The sequence below is a fragment of the Salminus brasiliensis genome, chromosome 8 (genome assembly GCF_030463535.1).
Source record: "Salminus brasiliensis chromosome 8, fSalBra1.hap2, whole genome shotgun sequence".
Taxonomy (NCBI): domain Eukaryota; kingdom Metazoa; phylum Chordata; class Actinopteri; order Characiformes; family Bryconidae; genus Salminus; species Salminus brasiliensis.
In genome coordinates, this window is record NC_132885.1 from 12061209 (window position 1) to 12079264 (window position 18056).

Consider the following 18056-nt stretch of genomic DNA (forward strand, 5'->3'; position numbering starts at 1 on the left):
CCATTAAGACTGAAACCTAGCCAGAGAGGGGCGTGGCGTTTGTGGTGATGGGCGGGGTCTATGTTAAGGGAGGGGGTGTGGCCTGACGAGGAGCGGAGTCACAGTGGTCTTCAGCTTGTGCCTCATGGAGGGCGCCGTGAAATAAAAAACCCGCACACTGAGGAAAATGAAGCTCCAGGAACTCTCCGGGGAGTTTAGCGAGTGAGGATCTTGTTGAGGGATCCAGTTTTCCAATGGTGGCCCGGACCGCTTTTCCGTCTTATTTACATCACGAAGTTCGCGGTGGCTTTTATCATGGAAGCGCGTGCGGCGCGGCGCCCTGGCCGTGTGCTTGCCCTGCTCATCCTGACTCTCCTGAAAGCAGCGGCTGCTGGAAGTTTCTCGCCGAGCACAGATAGCTCGCTCACGGAGGGAGCCTATTTCACTCTCTCGGACTCGACTGGCTCGGAAGGAACCACTGGTTTGCTGAGGAGTCTGACGACCTCCCCAGAAGAGTCCACTGCTCCGAGCCTCGGACACTTTTCTACAGCAGAGTTCACGGATACCCACCCTGGGTTTGGGGAGAGGGGAGCCAGGACTGGTAAGTGAAGGGTCGCTCAGGCAGGTTTGCATCCCTGCTGGAGGAGAAACTGATGAGGGGCAGTTTACTGTGGGCCTGGACTGGACTGTACTGTACTGTACTAACTATACACACTGTACCTATACACTGCTGCACTGTGACTGTAGGGTAGTATTTATAAATATAAATATGTTTTTACCATAATTATTATTAGTAGATACCAAGAATAATCATTTAACAAATAAATAAACTACAATAATATTAATATGTAGGTGGTATTGTGTGGTATCTAATTATTTTTATTAGAAATTGTTAATTGAGTAGACATTCACCACCACCACCCCCCCACTACAGTGAAGAAGGTAATAACAAAATAGCATCATAATAATATAGCCAATAGTAATCATTCAAGTAAATAATCAATATTAATAAAACAACTATTCATGTTTAGGTGGTAGTGTGTGGTATCTAATTATGTTTATTAAATATTGTTAATTAAGTAGACATTCAAAGCTGTTATAACACACCCCCTCTGCAGTGAACACGGTAATAACTACATAGCATCATAATAATATAGCCAATAGTAATCATTCAGTAAGTAAATAAACAACAATATTAACATACTATTAATATGTAGGTGGTATTGTGTGGTATCTAATTATGTTTATTAAATATTGTTCATTAAGTAGATATTCAAAATAGTTCTAACACATCTCACTACAGTGAACAAGGTAATAAGAAAATAGCATCATCATAATGAGCCAATAGTAATGATTAAATAAGTAAATAAGCAGCAGGATAATGATATGGATAGGCACAGTATCTTTCCTCTACTGGGTTGCAGTAACTGCAGTTGAACAGTTTAAACACACTAATGATTAGTTATGAACCACTATGCTAAGTATGTAAATACTGCTGCACACTGCAACTCTGTTGGTTGGCATTCAGAGCTCTTACTGTGTGTTTACCACTTAGGGCATTAGTAGCCAACAGTGGCCATTGGGCCCTTGTTAAACACTACGTCTATGGGATCAGTCTGTTGAGACCTCAGGCTGTTTTCAGTATAAGTGTACAGAGGTAGGTAATGACTAGTTCCAGACTAGTTAAGAACAGTATATGTCAGGAAGGGAATCAGTTTTTTCTGGGTACCATTTGGACATTGAGCTTTACCTCCTATTCTGTTTGATAATATTCATTTTATGGTTGTCATTTTATTTTACTCCTAAACGAGAGAAAGGCCTAGTTTGACATACTTATATTCCTAGGATGATAGATGCTGTATGTACTAAGGATAGAACTGCAGTTTTTGTTTAGATACTCAAACTCAGTTTACTCAAACTGAAACTCAAACGTTTGCGTTCTTGCGTCATTAGTAAAGAATGGTTTTAGGATGCTTTGAATGTGTGCAATACTTAGATATTTTGTGTCATAATATTAATAATAATTAATAACAACAACAACCATAATAATAATAATAATAAAAATTGTTTTCCCACAATGGGAATCATGGTCCTATACTGATTTATAAACATTTTATAAATTGTAGAAATTGGGATTTCTAACATCTAACTAGGGAAATGAACGAATGAGGCCCTCTGCAACTAATCAGCTGAGGGACCAAGGGACCCCAAGGGATGCTCTGACTGATTTGTCTTTATAGTGTAGTTCAGGTAGTTGATGTGCACTAGACATGTTTATTACAGCACTCAAGATGGACTGTAGGTACTAGCCTGCATTCAGGTTTTGATGATAATGCTGTATTTGGAGAGTTCCAGAAGCAGAAGCTTTCAAGAACTTTTAAGTTTAGTGAAACAGATTCAAATAAATCTGAAGCAAATTTACATCTCAGCTTATCTTTCTCTTAATCCTAAACTAATCTTAATTAGGAAATTAAAGAATAAAGGAAGCTCTATCAGAAGATGATTTGACTTCCAGGTGGTTAGTCAGTCTGTCGCATCACCTCTGCAGAATGACTGCATCTCTACCTGTTGTGAACCTGCTTAGGTCTGTAATGTTTAGCTTGCTTATGTATCATGATGCAGATTCAACTGTGTATGACATTAGGAATACAGATTCAGCTGTTAGAGATGCACACTATTCTGGGACATATGGTTTGACAAAGCTGCACGTTATTCAGAGCCAACAATAGTTTATATCTCCTTTAAACACAGCCAGTTCAGAGCTTCTGCCTGAAGCCCGCTCTGGAACCAAGCAGAACATTCATTGGCATTGCTGTGCGGTTTGTAATGATTCATTGGTTCAATTTAATACAGGTTATTTTATTACACAGGAAATATTTAATTTAGCCATCTAAACCTATTTGAAATACCCATATAAAGATTAACATGAAATGATGAACTAAGTTTAGCTGGCCAAGAACATACTGAAACTGCAGCAGCTGTGTGACCATGTTACATTTGGCTTGTGCCTGTGTTCCAGTCTGGCCTGGATTAGAATGCACAAACTGGCTACACATCGTATATAACGCTTCACGTCCATGGCTTGTTCAGAAATGTTTTAGAGGAAGAGGGTTCACATGAGAAAGTCAAGGTTTCAGACTTGGCCTAAGTGGATTTTGTACATCATGGGAACTTGTATCGTTGCGGACATGCAAATCCTTCATTTCTGTTGTACTTTTAGTAGCTAAAAAAGTCACAATTTCATGATGAATGGATGACTCTGGATTATAAGTTTTTTCACTTTGACTAAAAGTTGATTAAAAGTTAGAAAGTTGTTTTCCTTCCTCAGTAAAGTTGCTATTTTGGAGATACTAGATTTTTGTGTGACAGTGATATGTTGTTAATTTTTGTATTTATGTATTAGCCTTGAAGTTATGTAAAGTTGGGACTTTTGCGAATTAAAAAAAAACCTCTCCAAATGCTTGGAATAGTGAGCATTTTGCTGTTTAAGTGATGTTTGTATATTGTAGATATGTGTGATGTGCTCTCTCTCTAGACTTTGTGCTTGTTAATAATGTTGTTAACAGTGTATGAACTCCGTGTAGAGAGTGACATTATTGTATCATGGACTTTGCTGGGTCAGCGCAAGGAAGGAAACAGCTATTCCCAAAGGGTCGGGTCACCGCCATTTTTAGGGCTCAGGCTTTTGTTAGCTTAGACGGGTTTGGCTGCCAATTGTTCTCCACCCAAAATCATTACATCCGCAGTCACTTCTGAAAACATCTTCTGTAATGGTTCCTGAGATTCTCAAAGTGCCTGGCTGTGAAAGACACACCCTAGTGGCACGCCATGCATTATGCAGGGAAATGAACTAATGAGTCAATTGTATGGAGTAAGTGACCCTATGGAATTTTCTGATTGGCTGTTTGGCACAAATGTCTTAATGGTCGCCTTCAGAAGGTGGACCTAGACTAGACAAGCTTTTTATTACAATTGAAATGGAATGAAGGGACTAGGAAGACCACATGCTTTCAGACGTTTATGGTAACACTTTATTTGAAGAGTTCCCTGCAGATGCCTATCGTGTCTTTAACTGACATTCACACTAAATTTGCAACTTCAAGTTGAATAAAACTCAAACTGAAACTTCATCCTAACACATAACACTTTCTCCACCAGTTAAGATAATCTAAACACTAAAATGGGAAACAGGGCCTAGGTAGTTTACAGTTGAAACGTCTGTAGATGATCTATAAAGAACTAACAGATAATGGTTATATATTTTGATACTTCTTTAAAGGCCTTTCAGAACTTGTTTTTGAAGTATCTATGCTTTGCTTTTCCACAGCCACTGATCAGAACTCTTTCTCTACGGACACGGAAAGTTGGACATCTCACAGTGGTCCAGAAGTGTCCACCGAGCTGCTGAGCTCCGGCACCGAACTCAGCACTACCATGGTCACCGAGTGGGTAGATCCGTCTACAGTAGCCAACATAACCGATGCCTATCTGGGTTTAGCAACAGAGCGGCAGCCTGCAACTGAGACAAGGACTGAAAGAGACCTCACTGTGACGAACCTCACTGTGACGAACCTCACAGAAAAGGACGTCACAGAAAAGGACGTCACAGAAAAGGACGTCACAGAAAAGGACGTCACAGAAAAATTCGTCACAGAAAAGGATGTCACAGAAAAATTCGTCACAGAAAAATTCGCCACAGAAAAGGACATCACAGAAAAATTCGCCACAGAAAAGGACATCACAGAAAAATTTGTCACAGAAAAGGACATCACAGACACGACAGAGTCGGTTTCACATACTGACAGCACCTACGTATCCACCACAATCAGCCGTGCTGGAGAGCGCACTCTGCTGTCCATCATATCAAACAGCACGTCTTCGTACACGGAGGAGTCTAGCTCTTCTGAAGTGGTTCCGCTTACCACTACATCAAGAGAGTCGAGGACAGAGACCACTGTAGGTAGGAACTACACTGAGGATGCCTTGTCCACTGAAGGTGATCATACCAGGGCAACATCTCAAAATCATCTGACCACAAATGCTTCCCAAGAGACTGCGTCTGAGTCTGTGCCCGATGACTCTCAAAGCACCCAGTCTCATATGGGACAGCCCAGCGTCACAGGGTCAAGCTTTGAGGCAACTTCTGATGGCACCGACAGCAACAGTAACTCTACTCTGCCTTTCACTGTGGTCAGTAGCTCTGAGAGTGAGACAGACACTGCAGCAGATTCTTCCACCAGTGGGACATCCTATACAGAAAGCAGCGCTTCTGAACCCTCCGTCACTCCACCCGTGTCCCCAGAAGATAGTCACACAAATATGTCGCACCAGGACAGCGAAACTATGACCACTGAGACTTCTACAAGGCCTGTCTATACAGAAGAAGGCAAGAAGCCAGAGGGGCCTCAAACCTATATGGATGAAACCACTATTCCAGCCCTGACCACTGCACCCCCCTCTTTGACCATTATGGATGATTCCCTCTCCAAGTTCCTCTCAGGGCAGCCACCTTTCATCCCCCCAACCAGTCATCCACCAGAAACTACAGAAGTGCTGACTACAGCTGCGGGACCAGTAACCCAGCGGCCGCAGCATACTGAGGAGGACACATACGTGGCTAGCACTGTTGCTAGCACTATAGCCAGCACTATCCTTCCTACCACCCTGGCAAGCACTAGCACCAGCACTTCAGCTCCACCTACAACACATCAGCTCCAACCCAGCACTGCTGCTAACACACATACACCCCACATGACACACTCAACCATAGAGACCACTCAGATGCTAACCACACCCACCACAGAACAGCTCCCTCTCACCACTGGAACAGCAATGCCCCCCCAGTCTCCCAGTTCATCCCAACCTGGAGATATTTCTACTGATGTAAGCACGCTGCACCTTGAGACCAGCACTGCTACACCAGGAAACACCACTGCACACAGCAGACACACAACTGCGTCCTACAGTAAGAGTGCCCCTACCACAAGCTCTGCAGTTGTGACCACAGGAAAGAGCACTGACCGAGACCTTACACAGGTGGCAGCCACAACCACGCAGATTCCTGTGATGTCCACCCCAACTCCTGGTGTGTAAAGGTCTTGAATCAACCACATATTAATTATTGTCTTAAACAACTACACCACCACAACCAAAAGTTTCAGTTTTTTACATTTTCTAAATATTTTGGTAGCAGATACATGTTGATAGCCATCAGATCTTAGAGGTGTAATGGTTCACGGCTTTCACAGATTCTGTCAACATGATTTTTGTTTGTAACCAGTAACCAGTTTTGATTTACCAAACAAATATTTTGCATCAATAACAAATTCAAGGATTTTAAACTAATGTTCGAACAATAATGTCGTTTTTTTGAGAAAAAGAACACAAAATATCTGGAAATAGATACACATTTTGATGTGGGGGTCCGTAATTGACTAAGAGGATTTGGGTACTGTCTAGGACGCATTTTAGTAGTTTCTGGTATTTTACCAGATATTTCATATTTAAATGGACATTGTGTAAGTTGTGTTTACAATAGAACCCAACCAATATATTGACAACTTTTAAGTTTTATTGGCATTGGTTAATTTATGATAACATGCAAATACGTACTGTACCAACAACATGGCCCATACCAATTTTTTGGGGGGTGCTTGGATTGGCCACTAGGGAACCCAATAAATGTTTTCTACTGTTCCGCTTATATTACTGATAGTTGTAGAGTTACAGTTATTATGTTAAAAATGTAACTGTAAGCATGTTTTTTTTTTATGAAAACAAAAAAGGTAAATTACAAAAGTGACAATAATAATAAATGGACATTATTTCAGACTGTATTTCTGCTGTTTGAGTTTATGACAATATGATATGAGAAACGATAATCATATATGTTAGTAAAGCACTGTTAACTAAGAACATTAGATGTAGCTCCATATTGATATTTTGGATTTCTATTTTATAAAGGTTTTAGTTTATCAGATTTTTAAACACAATATAATTGCTCAGATCTCAGTCAGACCCTCATATAAACAACCCATTACTAATCCCACAGTTGATTCCAAACTGCAGGAGTGTTTTTTGATTTGTTAGAAATTATGTGAAAGTATGCCAGGTACATGTTTTCTGGTTAAGCTGAAATAATATAAAATGTTTACAACATTATGTTGGTTCTTTAAACTGTGTTGTATGTCAGTGTGAAGTACTGCTCTGCCTTCCCAAACTCACTGTAATGCTAATATCCTGAACTATTACACTGCTTGTTTAATGTTCATTTTACTGTCTTAATGATGCTCCCTACTCAGCACTGAGGTAACTCACACCTTACTAGCAGTATAAGGGTGTCTCATACTGAGTCCTGTGATCTCTTTTTTCAGGTCTCTTTTGTGCGAATGGAGGCAGGGGTGTGCAGACTTCTGAGGGTGGCTACAAGTGTGAGTGTCTGCCCGCATGGACAGGAGCCACCTGCACTGAGGGTGAGAAGCTCAGCAAGGAACACATCTGCTCTTAAACACACATTTGACATTGTGTATTTAAAATGACATTAGGTAGCATTTTGACCTTACATAATAATGATAATAATAATAATAGTTTCAAAAACATCAAGATGCTCCACTGATCTTTAAAAGGAAGAATAGCTAACTGCACTGTGTCACTTTGGTGGAGCGGGCAGGACAACACCCATGCCTACCACTGTGTAATATTTGTGTAAAATCCTGTAATATTACTCTACTTCAACAGCCCAAAACTTCTTTCACTTTCAGTGTCTGTTCTGTATATCTCAGGGGTCCATTTTTAGTCATTTTGGCTCAAGGCACAAATTCCACTTCCCAACTGTAGGGGGAACCCAGGAGCAAGAAATGTTTGTGTTTTTTCTGCTTAAAGAAAAAAAGAATAATGGCGACGTGTCTCTGTTGTGCAGATGTGAACGAATGTGTGAGCAGCCCGTGCCCTGAGGATTCAGAGTGTGTGAACACTAATGGTTCTTTCAGCTGTAAGTGTCCTCTGGGCTATGACATGGAGGATGGCCGCAGCTGCACTCAAGGTAGGTTGTCAAATAGAGGTCGGCACAAGGCAGGTTTAAATACAGTCCCACATGATCGGTGCAGCAGTTGGTGGGTGGGATTAGTTTTGCAGCACCACAGTCAAAGCAGGCAGACAACCAACAGGTGGCAGGTTACAGTGGGTGGGTGGGAGGGTGCTTTTCCTTGGTGGTAGCTTAGAGAAGCGGGCTTGGGAGGTTAGATTATTACTATTGGCTATTCGCTAATCGTCTTTTGGAACACGATACATGTGCATAATGAAGCAACATAAACTACACTAGACATGACTTAATTGCACTAAATTGATTTGTCCTTTAATTATAAGGTTACATTTTAAACTATACAAAAAATCAAGCCAATGCAGACCTCCTATTGTAACACTGGCAGAACAGTAAACCTTCCACCTTAGATGTCAGAATGACTTATAAGATTTTTTCATCTTATTGTCTTTTGGATCTCAAAAAATATGTCTGATCCTTCCCCACAGCAAAGACGTTCCTAGGCAAGTTCAGTGTGAACAGCTCTCTGCACCTTAGTAGCACCTCAGCAATACCTCATGATCTCCACAAGGAGATCCTACAGCTGGTATGTATTAAAACACCATGTAAAACCTGATTGATTATAAAATGATCTCTGATCATTTTATAGAAAGCTGTGCTGAACCGGTCAGTCATGGCAGTATTGAGTCCATTAATTACCCTTTGCACTAAATGTATTAGAGGTGCAATGTTCTCCGTCATCTCATTCAATGAAACATACTGCATCTAGTAACATCACTTCACTTTCTAAAATTTCTTTGACTTTCTTAGGTATAATCAACGTTTTATTGAATTAAACTGAATTGTTTATTTCAAAAGTTTTAATGGACTTTTAGTGGACCATTCAAACATGTGGAATGATTTGCTATATTAATCATTCTCTGTTATTATAACTTGCTGCTGTACAAAGTTTTAAACATCTACAATTAATTTTTACAGATCATTCTCCTAATTATTTGAAACCTTTAAAAGCTCACAGTACTAGCACTTCATATTATTGAGAGCATTGATTCCAAACTTTTGAATGGTAGTGTGATTTAGTCATTCCTCACCTCACCTAGTTATTCCTCATTTTGTGTTTTTCCAGCTCAATGCCTCCCTCTCTGTTTTGCATGGTTATAGACGATCTATCCTGCGGTGAGTTAATATTTTATTTGATCAAATGTGACATTTTAGCTCAGTAATATTAAACGCCCGACAAAAATGTTTTTCAATTAATTTTAAAGGAATTTGACATTTGGAACTGATTAGCGGTCTAGAAACAGAACAGGTGTTTTGATAGCTCCTGCACAATTCCTGTTTTAAGCTGGTTTACAGAAAAAAACTACTGATGCATGGTATGTTTGTTTTGTGTTGATTATCAGACAGCGCCTTTGACCTTGTTGTTTTCATGTGCAGAAATTCGAAGGGATTGGATATTTCGAACATGTTCTCCATGTCTGCGAATGTGACCAGCGATGAGGTTGACAGGAACATTCAGGCATTTCTGAGAAACTGCAGCAAGCCAAACTCACGCTGCAACCTCAAGCTTCATTACCAGCTCAGTTATCAAAGTACAGTTTTCTTTCCATACATTCTTATAATCACTCTCGGCACTATACCCTACCCTGTGTGTACTTTCTGTTTTGCTTTACAAGTTGCAAAATGACATGTTCACTTTGAGTCATCTTGGCTCCGGCAATATTAACATAGCATCAGAGAAAATGAAACTTCTTAATGGGAACCAGTGGGTGATTTTATTCACACTTTTGCTATGCTGATTTGCTTATTCCCATTATGACTTGTTTTCTTATAATGAGTAAATGGGGAAAACCCATACATTTGTGTACCCAAGCATATTTTCACTATAGGAAGAAAACCTTGCTTCTCCAAAAAGGTACCTTTACAGGATGAGAGACAAACATTTAAGCTTTGAATAAATACATTAGAATTTTTTACCCCTTCTGTTGATCCAACCTTCACACAAGGTCTTTACTTTGACATTCTGGATATTAAAATGGAAAAATGTGTCTTGCAGGATTTGAGTACAGAATACAACAATCAGTTGTAGTTATACATTCATTAGTGTATCTTATACTGTTGGTTCAAAACTGGTGGTGAAATTGTTTTTGTGGCTCATTACTTGTGCATGTCTCTAAGATTTTGTGGATTTCCTCTTGTGTATGTTCTATGTTCCTTCCCCTTTTAACAAACCAAGACTTAAATTTGAATCATGCTGTTATTTTTATATTATATTTATATGTATTTTATATACATATTTATATATATATTAGATTCTAATTAGGCTCTATAATGTAGTAAGTGGGGTGAAACAATAAGGTTTTCTGAAGAATAAAATAAGCTTGATTTCTTAATGTCTTGGGAATTTCCCCACTGCGGGACTAATAAAGGACTATCTTATCTTGTCTCAGTTTGAGTTCTTGTTCTACTTTTAGAGGACAGTCTGTGTCAGAAGCAAGAAAAAAGATGTGACTTCCAATCCTCTGAATGCAATGATAAGGATGGGACTCCTTACTGCAAGTGCAATGAAGGCTTTTTCAAAAAGAACCCAGAGGACACCACATGCAGAGGTAAAAACTGGATTGTGATTTTAAAACTGAATTGACTTTTACTTTACTTACTTACTTACTTAAGTCATTCCCTGATATTCCAATATTTCAGACTGTGGTGATGGCTTTGAGCTGGTTAATGGAACGTGTGTGGGGTGAGTGTTAAGACTAAACAATGCTTCCCTAAATTTAGCATCAATTTTCATGTTGTTTTTTCTAAAATACTGATTTATATAATGTGTATTATCTTGTAGGTGTACATTTGGATTTGGTGGTTTCAACTGCAATAATTGTGAGTGGCCTTTTTTATGTCTTATGTATATTTTAATCTACATTTAGACAATAATGTCTTGCTTTTTCCAGGCAACTTGCTTTTTTAAAATTAATTTATTAATTTATTTAACAGTTTATGGGCTAATAGCGAAGGTGGTATCTCCTGCTGCTGGGGGGCTGCTACTCATAGTCATCATCGCTCTCATAGTCACCTGCTGCAGGTACGCATTTACTCGTAATGTACATTCATTAAAATGACATGATAAATTTGAGGTTTTATGACCATTAAATCAAATGGCACTCTCCTTCTATTACAGGAAAGACAAGAATGACATCAATAAAATCATCTTTAAAAGTGGGGACCTTCAGATGTCTCCTTATGCTGAGTTTCCCAAGAGCAGCCGTGTGTCTATGGAGTGGGGCAGGGAGACGATTGAGATGCAAGAAAATGGCAGCACAAAGAATCTATTACAGATGACTGATATATATTACTCTGTACGTTCTCAAGTTATCTGCTTAATCATGTTTTACTTTATTTAACTTTAATTATTTACACAGACAATTTGACATGTTCTCCATTTACCTAAAAAGCAGTGAAAACTTGTTGACTTGGAACTCACCTTTAATTGAAGCTAATGGCCAAATGTACAAATGTACAATACACTATGTGGACAAAAGTATTGGGACACACCTATTATTCATTGAATTCAGTAAATTCCAGGGTGTGTGTGGTATTATTTAAAAGTGGAAGTGTTTAGGAACCACATTTAAAGTTACAGAGCGGGATCGCCGAGTGCTAAGGAGCAAAGTGCAGAAATGTCTCCGACGCTCTGCTGACTCAATAACTGCAGTGTTTCAGAGCTGCAAAGGGGGACCAACTCCATATTAATGCCTACATATTCAGTGTAATGTGTCCCAAAACTTTTGTTCATACAACGCATATGAAAGAGTGAAATCACAGACAGGCTGACGATGCAGCTGTCCATGCAGAAGGATTCCCCCAGTCACCTCCTTTTGAAGGGGTACCAGGCATGACCAATTGGAAGGAGACCCTGTTTGATTAAGTTTTTACTTTTTCGAGCACTGCAACAACAGAGGAAAACACAGTTCTAGCTACATTTACTTTCCCTAAACATGGCAAAAATGTGAAAATATACATATATTAAAAACAGATTTTTAATAGATAGTGTTTCAGGTCAGTGTTTTTCCCCATTCTATGCAGGGCAACAAAATTATTTTCTATCTTTGGATACTCAAATCATTTGGATATTTTTTTCACATGGTTAATACTGGTTCCCCTTGTTTTTGGTTACAGCCGGCTCTGCGGAACGCTGACCTGGAGAGGAATGGGCTTTACCCGTTCTCCGGCCTCCCTGGTTCACGCCACTCCTGCATCTACCCAGCACAGTGGAACCCGTCATTCATCAGCGATGACTCGCGAAGGAGGGACTATTTCTGAAGCCCCCAACTCAGCAGAACTGCCTTAGACTGGGGCACGGGGCCTCTTGCTGGGAGCGCTGTGACAGGTGCATAGTGAGATGTGATGCTGACCACGAAGCTGGACAACACTGACCACTAAAAGGCCTTTGGAAGTGAAAATGAGCTGGCATGAAAATGAGCTGGCAGGAAAGGACAATTATCTGAGGCAGACTGGAGAAAAGCCATAGAGTTCCGATCAGGCCGATTTGAAGGCCTTCAGCATGCCTTTTCAGGTTGTGGTTGCGTTCACTTCTTTGTGTTTTTTCATTTTAAATTTTTTTAAAACCATTTCGTATTCACTTCCTTGAACTGTGAAATGATCAAGATAAATGGGGAATTACACTCAGTATAAACACAGTTATTAATTATAATTATAAAATACAGTGTTGCACTGCCGACTCTTAAACGAAAACGAAATAAGCCATAAATGTAACATATTTATACGGATGGAATGATGCACATTTACACATTGTGAAATTGCGTACGCATGACTGTTAAACTTGTGTGTGTGAATGTGTGTGTGCAGTTCTGTTTGCATTTGCATGTAGTTTTGTAAGTTTGTATGTTCTATAGATGAGAGAGGAGAATAATATCTGTAGAAAATCTGTGGAAGCCGTTGAGCTTAGCACGGGTATATTGCTGTAGATCATGTTATCAGTAGATGTAGCAGGACAGAGCAGGTCATTACCATTCACTTAAATGTGGGGTCATTGTTTTTGTCAGAATTTAGCTGACAGTAGCCGTTTTGAAACACAGACTGTGATTGTTCTCTTCAAAACCATGTGGATGTGTGCTGCCACAGCTAACTGGCTAGTTAACATCAGCTTTCTCAAGCTATCTAGCTACCTAGCATTACCCTTGTCCACAGATCGTTTTGTTTACTTTGGATGTACTGGGCAAAATAGTGGCAATGTGGAGATTTTCACTACCTTAACTGAGGTAGAGAGTGTTCTGTGTGATGCTTACTCGATAAGCAAAGTTGCTTTCAGGAAACCCAGCCCTGTCTGGTGGCTGTAGAGCAAGGTGTCATTCTTAATGCCCTTAGTAAGGAGCCCCCTCCAGCTTTCTCCAGCAAACCACAGTGAGGTTTACACAGTGAGGTTCACAGTGAGGTTTAAGTTAGTCATAATATTTCTTTTTTTATTACTGATCTTGTGGTTTTTTGGTCCATGACATTTAAAAAAATTTAAAATGGAAATTGGCCTTAAGCTTGTGAGCTACAGTTTATGCACTGTGGATCCATAACCTGTATGACAGACGTGTAGATTGTATTTTTGTTCTGATAGCTTGAATCTTGTTTTGTTGTTTTTGGGTTTTTTGTTTTTTGTCATTTCTTTTTTGTCTCCTATTTGGACCATTAACAATGCCTGAGTGTATTGACAGCTGCTGAAATGCGAGGAGAACTTTCTATCAAAACATTAAATATTAGAAAAAATGTTTCTAATATTTTTTTTCTAAAATGTTTTAAATGTTCTGAGTTGAAATTGATGACCCCACCTTTAAGGGCCTTCACTGAACAGAAATGCGCTTGGTGCTGCTTCTTTACACAGTGCAGTTAATGGCACTGCAATCGTGATAAGTAAAGAAAAGTGTTGCCATGTTGTTTAATTTATTCCGCTAACTTAATGTCATTTCCAGATACACATGCGATTCAGTTGCATGTTTGGAAGTACCATCTCCACTGTGAGCGTGTTTGGTGTTTGTGCAAGAAGGAAACAGAAGGCGAAGAAAGTGGCCTAATTTGGAGGCAACTACCTGTTATCTCCTGCATGTGTGGTTAGATGTACTATATTTCTAGATGTACTAGATGTATTATATGTCAGCAGCTTAATGCTTTTTAATATCAGAGATATGCTTTTACCTGTACCAGTATTCTTTCCTCCTCTGTGGATGGTCACCTAAATCTGGCGTTTTAGTCAGACATATTTAAATAAAGAAGCAGTAATGATGATTCATGTTTTCATGGGCTTTCATTCTTACACCTCTAACAGACAGACGCGGTTCAGTCCAGGACAGATTCACTAATATCTGATGAATCTCACACATATTAGTGAGATTCACACCTTTCTACACAGTAAGTAGAAAGTAAAATGATCTTGTACTGAAGTTAAAGATGAAACATTTGCTTCAACATTTTAGGCAAAGTCAGTGTATTATTTTTGAAGATAAGATAATCCTTTATTAGTCCCACAGTGGGGAAATTCACAGTGTCAGAGCCAGCTAAGGGATAGCAAGACACTCAGATGCAAAACGTAGATAAATTATCACTATATAAACAATTCCTTCTAGTAAAGAGAAAAAACAATATTATTTACAGATAATTGCAAAATGACCCTTAATTGCACATGTATTGTATTGTAGTTAAGTGTGTGTGTATGTGGTCCGCTGGGAGGAGTGCTGGTTGTGGAGTCTGACAGCAGCAGGAAGGAAGGACCTGCGATACCGCTCCTTCACACACTTGGGGTGAAGCAGCCAGTCACCAAAAGAGCTGCCCAGTGCTGCCAGAGGCTCATGCATGGGGTGGGAGCTGTTCTCTAGCATGGATGCCAGCTTGGCTGTCATCCTCCTGTCTCCCACCACCTGCACTGTCTAAGAGTGAGCGATGATGATTCAGAAAAAATACTGACTAAAGGAGATGCCTACCTGATAGAGCTTGTGATGTAGTGGGTGATTAGAGTATGGGGGAAGGATATGGGCTGGGCCCTATGTGTAGTGTTAGGTGCAGGATCATCTTCCTGTATTAATTCACTTGTACAATTTTAGAGTGTGTAGAATGAAAATGAGCAACTTGAAAGAATTGAGCTCTCAAAAAATTTTATTATTATTTTATTTTCTGTTAAGACAAATATTAAAGCTTTATAAAGACTCTGAATCCTCAAACTGTGTCCCAACAATCTAAGCAGCTGTCTAGCACTCTGACAATTAAAACATTATCAAATGAAAAAACACGCCTGATGCATTTAGAAAGTCCTGTAGATGGATGAAGTCAAAATAGAACAAAGGCATATAGCCAAAATGTCAAAGTCATGTTTGGAGAAAAAAGAGTGCAGAGCTTATTTGTTTGTGTTATTTTGAGTTGTCGCTAAATGTCCAGTAAACACTTTTGTTCAAAAAAAGAGCAGATTCAATTAATTACCAGAAAGTTCTGGAGAAAACAAATCACACCTTTTTCAAAAAGCTTCAGATAAAAATTAATTATTAATTATTAATTTTTAATTAATTATTAAAAATTAATAATTGACCATGACTGTGGCGTTATCCTTTTTTGTTATTTAGAACCTGTAAATGAAACAAAAGGGTCTATGTCTATGGTCTAAGTCTAAAGTGTGATCTATTTGCTTTTTGGAAATCTCACTAATCTTTTACTCATTTAACTATTCACAGCACCAAATATGTTGACCAGGGAAGTCCAAATGTTTGCATGCCACTGTATATGATTCATTAGAGAAATGTCACGCTTTAACATCTAATGGCCCAAAACTCTACTGCAGTTTTGCCTTCTTGCCAGATGATTTAGCAACATGGAAATAAAGGTTACTCAGTGCACCCGGAAAGGCAGGGCTCTCGGATCTTTAATCTATTCGCTCTTTTAGTCTTATTCTCCTGCACAACACCCACACAGACACATAGCGGTAGTGCAGTGTATATCCTTACTAAAAGGAACAGAGGTCAAATGCAACGAAAAGGGGAGAACTTTAAATAGTAAATTAACTGGATTTGTAAACTCATTTTGTATATTGCTTGGTTTAGCTTTACAGCTTCCCAACATCATCATTTCCATTGTAAATACAGAAGGAAATGGTTATGGTAGATTGAACATCATTTGCATAGCTATGACACAGTGGAATGCAAAGTTTTGGGCACCCTGGTCAACATTTCTGTTACTGTAAATACTACAGTAGTACTGATCCCTAGAAAGCATTATGTTTATGATAAAAGTTTTATTTATTGTTTTACATTGTATGTCAGACTAGTGTGTTATTTTTGTTCAGATTTTTTCTTTCTTACAAAGTCTAAAAAGTCTTAATTAGCTTGTTAGGGCTGTGGCTTGCTAGGTCTAAGGCCAGGTAAGTCCTGTCCTGTGGACTGATAAAGTTAAAATAGGTTTTGTTATATGTTTGCAGAAACACATGTGAAAAAAGTGTGCAGAATTGAATGAAAGTCCTCTCCAACTGTTAATGCCAGGATGGATTTATCATGCTTTGGGCTTGTGTTGCAGCCAGTGACACAGGGAGAATAGATTAAACTAAATAGCAGCAATGAAAATAAACATTACACCTTCCTAAAAAGCTGCAGATTAAAAGAGAATGGCTTGTTTAGCAGGAGGATGATATCCCACCCCAGTCCCCCACCTAAACATCATTGAAAAACAGTGGATAGTGCATTCAAGAAGACCCAGGAATCTCACAGAACTAGAAGCCTTTTGAATGGAAAAAACATTTTGGCCAGGTGTGCCCACGTTTTTTGCATGTCACTGAATGTGTGTTAATACAGCATGGAGCTGCCGTGGACTATATGTCACCATGGCACTTGACAAGAGTAGTTATTTACTGAATTAAAAGAGGAGGATCAAATTATACAATGTAAACTATAAATATTATTGAGGCAGGGCTGTCCGTTGCCTTCAGCAGTGTGAGCAACTGAAATTTGCTATATTTAAACTTTTAAATTAATTAATAGAATTTTAAAATACAGATGTAGCGCCATGTTCAATAGTTTGTAGGTACAGCTACCAGAAAATTACACTTTATGTCATGTGTTTGGTGCAACTCTACATCACTGTCCTTAAAGAAGCTTTAATACATTTAGTTGTGGACCTAAAGTTTAGCTATACACCTGACTGTTTGGCACATTGGCACCTTCAGTGGCAAGTTAATATCTGCAATGCAAGTTTCAGATATAAAAAGATCCCACCAGTTCTCATGCGATTAGTCATTGTGGTCGATGACAATGCGACAAAATCAATATTTTAAGTCAATGCATCATTTCAACATTATATTATAATTATAATATTATAATGATAATATATAATATTTTTTTACTTTAGTTTTTAGGTCTCTAAAATGCTTCCGTTCAAGTTTCCTCGTTACCACTACGTAACTGCTCCATGAGGTCAGTTGTTTCTGGCTCCAGCCTGAACGGCTTTGTTAAAAAAAAACAAAAAAAAAAAACAACTGGGGCTGCAGCAGAGTCCGACCCGACTGTGAAATAGATGTTAAAAGTTTCCAAAGACACAAAACAATGAAGGTATGAGAGGACCTGAAATTATTAGCATTAAAACAAAAAGGGCAAAGTTTTTCTAGGCAGACCACAGCAGTACTCGCACGATGAGATTAGATTTAACAACTAATTGACAAAACAATCAACAGATTAATCAATAGAAAAACGGTTGTCAGTGGCAGCCCTAGATCCCACAAGTGGGACTATGCCTCATTGTCTACAGTGTGGGCAGTTTATATTGGTAGTAGAAATGTAATACTTCATAAACAAAGTAAAGATGAAGTACTGCAGTAAACAGCAGTAAATGGGAATCCACTGCCTGTTGTAGGTCACTGTAAGTTACCGTCTTTTGCTAACCCACTTATCTGGCTGTTTTTTTCTGAGGGAGTGACAGATTTAGAAGGACGCACCTTCTCACCTATATATGATACATGGCAGATTTCTGGACATCTACAGTTCACAAAGACAAGGCAAGCAAA

At 39.0% G+C, this 18056-nt stretch overlaps 1 protein-coding gene across 1 annotated transcript; it reads left to right on the top strand.

Annotated features, from left to right (window-relative positions):
- Nucleotides 1-142: 142 nt before the first annotated feature.
- heg1 (heart development protein with EGF-like domains 1) lies at nt 143-14308 on the top strand. Its single transcript, XM_072685637.1, has 13 exons — nt 143-580; nt 4307-6064; nt 7353-7451; nt 7898-8020; nt 8506-8603; nt 9144-9193; nt 9455-9609; nt 10492-10626; nt 10718-10760; nt 10860-10897; nt 11012-11099; nt 11196-11373; nt 12194-14308. The coding sequence occupies exons 1-13, from the start codon at nt 295-297 to the stop codon at nt 12335-12337; spliced, it is 3195 nt and encodes a 1064-aa protein (XP_072541738.1). The 5' UTR covers nt 143-294; the 3' UTR covers nt 12338-14308.
- The last annotated feature ends 3748 nt before the right edge of the window (nt 14309-18056 follow it).